We start from the raw sequence: 10,291 nt of genomic DNA, 5'->3' as shown, positions 1-10,291 counted from the left end.
CCGTGATTAATACATCGATTCAGGAATCCGGCCCGCCAAGTGCCTAATTTTCCCATCTCCGGCCCGCCGACTCGAGAAGTTGCCCGCCCCTGATCTAGAGGGTCGTAGGTGGCCTGCGTGAGTAAGTGGTCGTAGCATTGGGTGATGCTGTTGCCCAATTGCAGATTTTCACATGTGGCAGTAACGATTGTTTATGTAGTCAAAAGTAAAGGAAAGGACGTAGTTTATTTTTGTCCTTGATGTTTTTGCGGCATATACACCGACATACATGAGCGCCAAGAAGGGAAGTAATGGATACCAGTGTTACTAGGTCTTTGGTCTGACCCGGCCGGGGATCGAACCCACGACCTACCGATCAAGAAGCCGGACGCTTAACCATTACGCTATCTTGTTATGGAGGTAGGCGTATAGAGGTCTTGCCTGAATATTTGGCATGCCTTATACTTCAATCATACGTTCGATGGTCTTGTCCATCTGTCACCTATCGGTATTCCTGCCACCATACTTGGTTTTGTCAGCTGGACATTTTCTTTTCCGAACGTCGCATACTCATCCTCGTGATCAGGAGATATTTTCATAAAACTTGATTTCACGTAAACTACCACGAGTTCGCTTCAACTGCATGCAGTCAATCGCTTCCTATAATGCGTGGTACAAAGACCTGCAGTCGATATACCATTATACACATATACACATATACACTCATATCTGCATTATTTACAACTTAGGTTGTTAACCTTTTTTTCTCCAGCATCCCTTTCAAAATTTGTCTGGGCCTACAGCGCCCACCCCCACATTTTTAGGACCACAATAAAAATCAATGCGTAAGTGGTCGAAGTGAGGTCAGTCTTTTATGGTTGTGACTTTACTCCAAGAAATATTTTGCGCTTGAATCGTGCCCGAGGACCACTCGACTATTTTACGATATATTAATTGCATGTACTATATTCGGGATCAATTCAAAGTTGTTATAACAACCATCAGGTACGGGCTCATACCATCTGGTTCGAGCCCGATGTACACATCCCGAATCCCACTCTTCGATTGGCAATACGGGGAGGTTAGTTGTATGGGGTTATATTTTATTGCTATATGTGACTATATAGTGAATCAACTGAGAATAGTAGAGATCTTTGCTCACATTCCATTTGGCACTGCACTCAGTTACTCAGTTTAACATGAATGTATTTCAAACAAAGCAACCCATGCTATATAACGACCATGTGAAGTTGTGGGTCACAACACCAAACGGTATCATATTTTATGATACCATGAAGAAATATTCTGATATTATTTTGTAGCTCTCAAAGACAAGTATATTTAGCTAACTATTTCGCCAGAAAGCTTCAAAGCATCTTTAATGGACAAAGGTCTCTTACTCTCGAAAGTCCCTCTTTCTTCGATTTCGACACGCTGTGCGCTGCAGGATACAATACCTAGTTCGAAACATTTTCTCGAAAATAACCCGAGCAAATGTGACGGGAGTGTTTTAACAGGGAATTGCTGGAGATCTAAAAGCACGCCAACTTTATTTTACATGAATTATAATAAGCCACTGCATTCACAGAAACATGTTGCAAACACCGGCGTTACACATTTCGCACGGGCGCTAGAGCCCGGTGAAGAACCACTGATCTACACCTTGAATCAGTAAGTCATGAAATGAATGAGGTAAGTCGAACGTTAATCACTCCTACCCAGCTTTCTGAATGGGAGGGCAATAGCGCACAAAACCACACAGATCTCGTATAATTATAACTGAATTCTCATTTTTAGGACTAATTAGTTACGAAACAGTTTATTAAATCCAATGTAAGATTCAGATATCGATTTCACATATAACACCGAGATGTGATGATTCGAATAGACGATTGGCCATTCCGTTTCCTTCGTCGCCGGCTGGAAACACCCTGAGGATTATAGTAGTGTGACTATTTTCGGTTGTTGGTTCATTAGCGGACCACTTCAAATATGGCGCAGGGGAATGGTCGGATAGGAAACCTCTCCGTGTCTGAAAAATCATAAAAGGATATCGATTCGGAAACTTGCTCTCAGACAATATCCTGATCAGTACTGATCTATGGGCCTATTTACATATCACTTTCTTAGTTGATTCAAATTATCTCAATTTGATGGGATCAAGCAAGCACACGTATCATATTGGCAATAGTTATCTTGATGATGTTTTCATCTATTATATTAAAAACATATGGAATATCAACTTTAATGAGGTTGTTTCCATGTATATGTATACTCATCGTCTGCAATTACGACCAAAAGTGAGATCAAATCCTGTCATTATCGTAACATTTTAATCACAATTTATAACCTCTTTGTCCTGCCTGAGCTAATAACCTCTGTTGCCGAGCTTGTGATTTCGTGTGATAGATTACCTTAATTTTAAGCCATATAGTAAAAGCTATAAATTATGTTTCGAAAGCACTTATACCAGAAGGTAATTACCGATTGTGTTGCATCAGTCCCTTCTGGGAGATAAGCGCCACTACCACTTTTTACAATACTAGCCTACTACAAATAATAATAATAACATTTCGCTACAGTCAGATGAGTTGAGGTAGAAAAATGTACAGCTGCGCAGTGGTGCTGATAGAGATGGATTGTTCTAATGCATATATCATTGTGTTATTCTTAATCGCTTCTCAAATAACGCGACACTGTGGTGGATCTAGAAACATAATTCAGCATCGGTCCTTGTTACTAAACGTGAGAGGAATCCATTGGTGACTCGTGCATTCGCAATATATAAGACTGACCAGACCATTTTTTGTACATACCTTTGGATCAAACAACATCCCAGTCTTGATTGGCACCGTTATGCCGCCATCATTACGGGTTAAAATCAGCGGTCTCAAATACTCAAAGAGCATGTCCATATGCTGTTTAGAGTAGATATTCGCGGGCTGCGCATCGTACTTTTGGCAAGCGAGCCTCGCTGCATGTTGGTTCATTCTACTTCCTTCGGCGCCGACAAAAATACTGAAGAAGCACCGGTCTTGGTATTTTACGTCGCATTTATCTGAATGCAATTTGCTCTCTACTAAAATAGCGCCTGTCGCTGCATGATGTACTGGGTGATGTGTTCTGGGTCTTCTTAACTTCTTTCGGTTCGTATACATGTTCGAATGATCAATCATTCCCGATGAAGTTATATAAACGGGAAGTAGAAGCGCAAATTATTTGTAGCAAGTCAGTAATAACTTTAGACTCAGGATCATGTTCTAAAAACTATAATGAGCGTGTTCATGTAATGTGTATCATACACAAAATAAGCACAGCCCGACTGCAAAATATTGAAGTTATTTTAAATTTTAATATAACCGAGATATCGTTCCTCTCCTCAAAGGCGTTGTAATTAGAAATAATAAACTCACGATGAAATTTCAAAACCCTGTAGTTGATGTCTGCCAATTTCTTTTGGACTTCTTCATTTATCTTGGTCTGATTTAAATGGCGATCAACCGAAGTCACATAGCGGCAGAGGGTTGCGCAGAGCAAGAAGATTAGCAGTCTATTCATGTTACACCACCGTATACTTCAGTCAAGAATAAGTCTTCATAAATAGGAAATCTTAGAAAGTTTAAATGCACACCATTACATCGCTCGTAGTCCAGACATGAAAGGTCTTAAATATCCACACTGTGTATGTCGGTAGCCCAGCATATTTCATGGATATTGTGTCTTAAATTAGGTTAACACGGACGTATGCTATGAGCCTTTATATATATGCCCATTATACAATGCTTATAAATCGTAGGCCTATTCTCATCAAACGATCAGGATGAGTCGGCCTTCATTCCAACGTTAATGTTGGATCTTACGAATCCCTCCACTTTTATAGTCTACGTATGCCAAGCCTCTTTTTACGGAACGGTAAATTTTACGAATTGTTCAAATAAAAAGCCGGAGCATAAAATGTTTCGCTGAATCCATATAGGCTTATCGCTGACATGGTGTATTTGTATATTTCGACCCGGCCTGTAAGAAGCCGTGCTCGTTATTGTGTACACCAGAGAATCATATCAAACATTGTACAAGTTATACCGCTAAATATTTTTCCTTTTAAAAGTGAAATAGTCCGATATCAAATATGTCACCTGCTGCAATTAAAGATGCCGGTCTAAAGCAGAGGGCCTCGAAGTAGTAACCGTTGAAAGTCGTGTTTTCGTGTACTTTTAAGCAATCACAAGTAAGAAGTGGTGATTTCCATGAGATGTAAAATCTATTTCATATGGAGGTAAAGAATATTTAAATGTACTCAAGCATGCATTTGGAATAGTAGATTGGACCGAGGGGTAGCATGCGTTTAGCAGTTAATCGAAGGTGGCTACTTTAGAAATATATCGGTGCATCTTGGCAAGTAACGCATAATGGCAAAGGACACTTCAAACTGGTCTTTCCGAAATTTTTTCCGAAATTCAGTTGCCGTGGCATAGAGGCCATTTTGCGCAGTTGTAATGACAATTTCCCCCATGAAAGTAAGGCAGCGATCTCTTCATCCTGCTTTCTATTTCACAAAATTTAACCTACTTGAGTACGTCTCTATTTACAATGTCCTATATTTAAGGTTGAGAAGTAGAATATCAACAATAGTTTAGGACCGTTTACTCATTTTTGCAAGAACGATTTGTATAAGAGTTTTCATCACAGGCATACCATTCCTGAAGTCTAACCAATCATATTTAAACCTAATAAAAAGATTTGCTTACCGGAATTCATTTATGCGCGTGTGTGACCGTGCCCGTATGTGAACTTGCATTCAACAGCACAATCAATTTATAAATATATTGTAGGTTAATTTGTTTTGGAAAGATGTTTTCACTTTAATGTATTCTTCTTCGTACGATTTCTCATGCATTACTGCTTACTAAATTATGACGGCAATTGTCATTGTCAGGTTCAGCTTCTAAACCAGAATCCAAACCATTTACATAATTCCTTTAATCCGTTCGTGATACAGTGCACAATAACATAGATAGAATGATGACTAAACGGTTTGGTTTTGTCAAACAGTAAACTTCCGGTCTACATACATCGGAATGGTTTCATTTAGTCAAACGAAACACTTGCTGTCCCATATTTATTATTTTCGTGCTATATTGAGATGTGTGTCCGGGATGGGGACACAAGTTATAACTTGTTCATCTGGTTTCTAGAGTGCAATTAGCTCATCCCAAATATTATCTCAAATATTATTATCATCCATGAAGCATTGCACATTGCCTGTTTATTGTCTTTTGGTTACTCATGAGGTCTGCGTTTACTTACCACCCAACGGCGCATACCTTATCGCACCCATTGCCTTAACAAACATGTCATTCAATCCGCGAGGTCAATTAATTTCCCATTGATACTAACACGAGGACTTGGGTTGAGTATGGCAGAATTGAAGTCGGCAAATACCTGTCGCTGATAAGCCTGGGTAATTCTGCGATCCCCATCATAAACGTCAGTGTTCTCTAAGAGTTAAACATTACCACTATAAACTGAAATAGAAGGGAGAGAGAGAGCGAGTATTCTTTTTTTGCCTGCACCATCGAGATGCTTTGACGACGGAGATGCGATACGGCCTTCATAGCAAGGTCATCTAGTCTGCACCCCCGTTTTTTTTCTCCTCCATGCTATCCGTGATGGCTGAGCGCCTAGCAGGATAGCCGCGGATACCAGTTTTCGAGTCTTTGGACTGTCCCGGTCGGGGATCGAGCCCACGACCTACCGATCAAAAAGCTGGACGCATCAGCATTACATTATATAAGTATACTTTGAGTATAGTTTGAGATTCAAGTATCGTGCCTGTCAAGCATTTAGTCCGTATCTGTTAATTTAAGTAACCAGATTCATACTTAGTAGGGTTACCATATTCTGAGATCCGGAAAAGACGACACCTTTTAAAAATTACAGAATTCATGATATCCGACGAGAATTGAGTTGACTAAAATATGGTAGTCGTTCGAACTCGACTCTCGAAGGACGCTATCTCTGGCATAAATTAAGTTGCAGTTTACCTTTCTTTAGTCAAGCTTGCCGTCACTGCTGCTGTCGAAATGCAGATTTCGGGTCATTTATCGCGTTTCGCAGTTGTGCTCGTACAATTGGATTGTGCTTAAAACAAAAATCAATTTAAAACAAACATGTTTAAAGGAAGGCCAGTGTTTAAAACATCTTTTCGACTGTTCTTTTTTCAGTCATGACGTCACGCCTGTTCAATTGTGCCGTTATAGTGGATTGATATTCACAATTAGAAATTGAAAAAAAAGGCTTGACGAAATAATCAGTACCTTCTGCCGCAAGGTCTATTTCATTTATGTGTTGAACATTTGTTTGCTGTCACGGTGACAAACTATAGTGACAGTAAGTTGAAATTCACGGTATTAGGTAACTTGACGAAATAGGCTTCCAAGCCCTGTCATATACGGGCCAGAAATATCTTTAACCTGGACTGCATCGTCATGCAGCATTTTTACGAGCGGCGGTCATCATCATCAGAACAATCATTCCGTACCAATGATCTATATCTACGTAATACAGCTATTGAACCGACTATTGCGAGGGTTCCAACCATCTCATACCGTATACGTCGGCTATATCGGGTGGTAATCAATAATCGTCTGTAGGCTCATATAGCATGTTTTTGTAATGCATTTACACAATTATGACATAATTATACAACTAAATTAAAAAACAATGTTTTGAAAAACCTTCATTTGAACCTTTTTTAAAACATGCTTTAAACAACCATTTGTTTTAAATGCCACCCTACGTACAATCGCCTGGCTGTCAAAGCTATAAAGGAGAACGAATTGCCACAATAAGCACATTTGGGTCCTGTGGCACTTGTTAACTCGATTTCTCATCGAGTACTTAAAGAGACTACGTGCTGACTAATAAACTTTAAAATATATTAAGTCGTGGAATAGTTTCTTGACTGTGGCGATGTTTGATACGCTTATCTCAAAGTATACTAACCACGTCACGGTGCACGTAAATTTCCAATAATTCTGGCACCAAACATTTTAACGCAGAGCGAATGTTTGTTGTTGTTATACTTGTGTAATCTGACTCCAGAAGGTTACTTGTAGCATTCGTTGCGTATTTCTTCCCTTCGACGGACCGCCGGCATCCACGCCAGTGGGTATTCGTTGGCTGACATACCACGAAGCCTGTATGGTTGACGCGTATTCGAAGATCACACGGACAACCCTTTTGTTTCTGTCTCCACGACTTGTAAATTTATTGTATCCACGTCGTACGACGACATAATAGCTTTCCGGCCATAAATGGCAGTGATAGAATGTCTACGTTGTATTACACGCGTACATATATTATAGTCACGAGAGATTACATGCACAAAACATCGTACCATTTATTTCTTCTTATTTCTATTTCACACGATGACTAGGTATCACAAATGTATTATCGGGTTTTCACTTCAGGGAATTAGGTAAGGTTTCACAAGACTTCCCATTGATCAAATATTAAAATGGCGTTAAAATATATTCGGTTATAAATTCCTCCTTTTTGCCCAAAGAACTTTGTGTAAAAAAAACGAATATATTTTTCAATACCTTACAACTAGAGTACTAACTAATGATAGGGAATGGAGACAGGTAACAATTTTATATGCAGGGGCAAAGTAAACTCATGAAACGAAATACCATCCAAACGTGGTATTCGGAAACCCTTTTTTAAATGACCATCCCGGAATGACTCGAAATATCATCGTTCCGTCATACTGGCAACTGAAACTCAGATCAACAACAGTTAGCGTTCAAACACAAATAAAGAAATAAAAGATATAATTTAAGTAGCACAAAAGTGGTACCATTGTGACATTAAAGGTCACTTCGCATGCAATAGCATCATAATAATGAAAGAGCATAATAAAGAGCAACAAAATAAAACAAAATACAATGCAATACATACGAGACGGAATAGGTCTACAAGCAGACCGACGAATATCATCGACGTGTAGGCAAGGTCCATGCCATTTGCATCCAATAATCATGCTTCAAAACCCACAGAACATGCTATTCACTGTCATCAGTAACTTCTTCTACTTTCTCACTATTACTGTTAAAACCCGTACAGCGGGAACAGAAATCATTCCTACCAAAACCGTGTCGCTCGTACGTCTACGTGACAACAGAGGGTTTATGGCAATTCAACGACAGTTCTAACGTGACCATCTCAAATATGACGCACTGTTACGAGAAACATAAGCGGGCCTACACAAGACTAACATTTGTCTTCAGGGCCTCCCCAACACATATCGAAACATATCTATTTCAACAAATATAACACGACATGCAACTTCATTTATCTTGGTGTTACAATGATCTTAATCATACACTATACACAAAATGTTGAACATTGTGATGTTAGCATTTAGTACTACTACGCATATTTCAGCAACGAGCCTCAGTGACCACACCCTACATACTATGACGGGAGTCACAACATGATGCAGCAATCCTGCATTTCATAACATATCAATGCACAAGGCACAATTTTTCACTACGCATATCTTTATTCTTCGCGATTCAAAGCAACATATAATCTTGCAAATGTCTTGGTCTAACAATTCATCTCACTCTGGTCGTATATTTTGGACTTGACTCGTTGAGAGTTCTGCCATCACTATATGTTTGGGGAAGCGAGTGGCGCAGTTGGTTAAACACTGCAGTCACGACGTCGATGGTTGATGGTTCGAGTCTCGGCTCTGCCATGTTTCTATGTGTCGGAGGTTTATCTGGGCTCCTCATCGCCGATCCCGCTGTGACACAGCGCATTGAAAAGCTGAGACGAAGAGAGAGCCGAACTCTTGAAAGGAGGCAGCAAATGAGCCGAAAAAAGACTCAAGTTCAAGAAAACCTAATGTCATTATGAAATTTACTATGCGGGCGCAAATAACCACGATGTTGAAAGCGCCAATTATATGCGTTAATAAAACAAACAAAACATGTTTGGGTCTTCGCGTTGCTATACACACTGGATTCACACCCTGGATTATCGCGATCAACATTAACAGGTAAGCATTAAGATACACGCTCTCGAGACGCGTCACTAACACTACCCGGACAGTCGCTATCACTGTCATTACTATCAGACGACAGTACTCGTGCGTCACCCCGATTTGCCGCGGAGTTTAGTACAACTTTGCCCGCGTCAATGGACGGAAACGGCTGAACAAGATCATCGAACATGTCGTTATCTACATCAAATGGCGGAAAGTAGCATACTTTCAGTCTGTCAATCGACAGAACCTTGTACTTTCCCTTGATTAACAATGTAAAGGCCTTCCCCGATCTCGACCCTTCAACCACCTTGTAGGGACCCACGTACCAGAAATCAAACGCGGTCTTTTTACCCCTCTCGTTTTTGACATATACATGGGAACAAATCATGAGATTTGGCGGAACGTACGCATTGACATTTGTCCGGATATTGGACTTATTGAAATTCAAGTTCTCGATAAATTCTCGTACATCACACAGTACCTCCGCTTGGCTATTCTTGAACTTATTCGGGTCATACTCAAAATAGGTTGCAGGCAACCGCACATTTCCCCATACGTCATTTCCGACGCGGAGTAATCATATCCCTCTCGCACAGAGGCATATTCAATGACAAAATCACAAAAGCCAATAGCCGATCCCACGCCGCGGGATTATTAGCGCACCGCAAACCGCGCTTTATTCGTCGAGTGAGCAATTGCTATTGGTAATCTCGACTACGTTATATACAAATTGACTAACGTCAATTCACATATCCCCCTTCGCCCGTGATTCTCTACGATTGGAAATCGCAATTTAGGTAAGGTATGGTTGCTAAACGAATTCAGCGAATGGTTTTATAAACATTCCGTATTCGATTATGCTGGCCTCACATAATAAGATTTCTGATAACAGCCGCTCTCTCGCCCAACGAAGTCATAGTACATTAACATTACGATAGTTTCTTTGTTCACCCATGTCTCCACTGCAGAAGACGTAACCAAGCCCCTCGCGTGGTAGACCCTGCCTCGAACAATGAAGGAAACAACTGAAGAAGTTGCACGTGGTCATTTGCAGACATTGCAAAGTTACCTGATCACCAATTATAGTAGATCATCAACAGACGTGATACAGTATACTACCTAATTCTTAATTGCATTTTGCATGCACCTTGCCTAGGATTGTAATGACTCAACTGGACTTGACTCGAGTCTTTTGGTCAAATTACCGAAAATGACTCGACTGGACTTGAGTCAATGTGTGTATTGACTCGAATTGTA

General features: G+C 40.2%; 1 protein-coding gene across 1 annotated transcript; it reads right to left on the bottom strand.

Annotated features, from left to right (window-relative positions):
- Positions 1-1,747: 1,747 nt before the first annotated feature.
- On the bottom strand, positions 1,748-3,880 carry LOC145456253 (uncharacterized). Its single transcript, XM_080334328.1, has 3 exons — positions 3,393-3,880; positions 2,796-3,037; positions 1,748-2,011 (listed from the first exon to the last, which is right to left on the bottom strand). The coding sequence occupies exons 1-3, from the start codon at positions 3,535-3,537 to the stop codon at positions 1,820-1,822; spliced, it is 579 nt and encodes a 192-aa protein (XP_080190454.1). The 5' UTR covers positions 3,538-3,880; the 3' UTR covers positions 1,748-1,819.
- Between the last annotated feature and the right edge of the window lie 6,411 nt (positions 3,881-10,291).

The sequence above is a fragment of the Botryllus schlosseri genome, chromosome 14 (assembly GCF_051294905.1).
Source record: "Botryllus schlosseri isolate E-star chromosome 14, Bs_hap1, whole genome shotgun sequence".
Classification (NCBI taxonomy): Eukaryota; Metazoa; Chordata; class Ascidiacea; order Stolidobranchia; family Styelidae; genus Botryllus; species Botryllus schlosseri.
The sequence above is the reverse complement of the archived record's forward strand: the minus strand, read 5'-3'. Positions and strand labels throughout refer to the sequence as shown.

Bases quoted from the DNA above. Each gene is read 5' to 3' on its own strand.
- LOC145456253 (XM_080334328.1), bottom strand. From the start codon at position 3,537: ATGAATAGACTGCTAATCTTCTTGCTCTGCGCAACCCTCTGCCGCTAT. The intron at 3,038-3,392 runs GTGAGTTTATTA...AATTGCATTCAG, and splicing joins CAGGGTTTTGAAATTTCATC to ATAAATGCGACGTAAAATAC. The intron at 2,012-2,795 runs GTATGTACAAAA...ATGATTTTTCAG, and splicing joins GGATGTTGTTTGATCCAAAG to ACACGGAGAGGTTTCCTATC.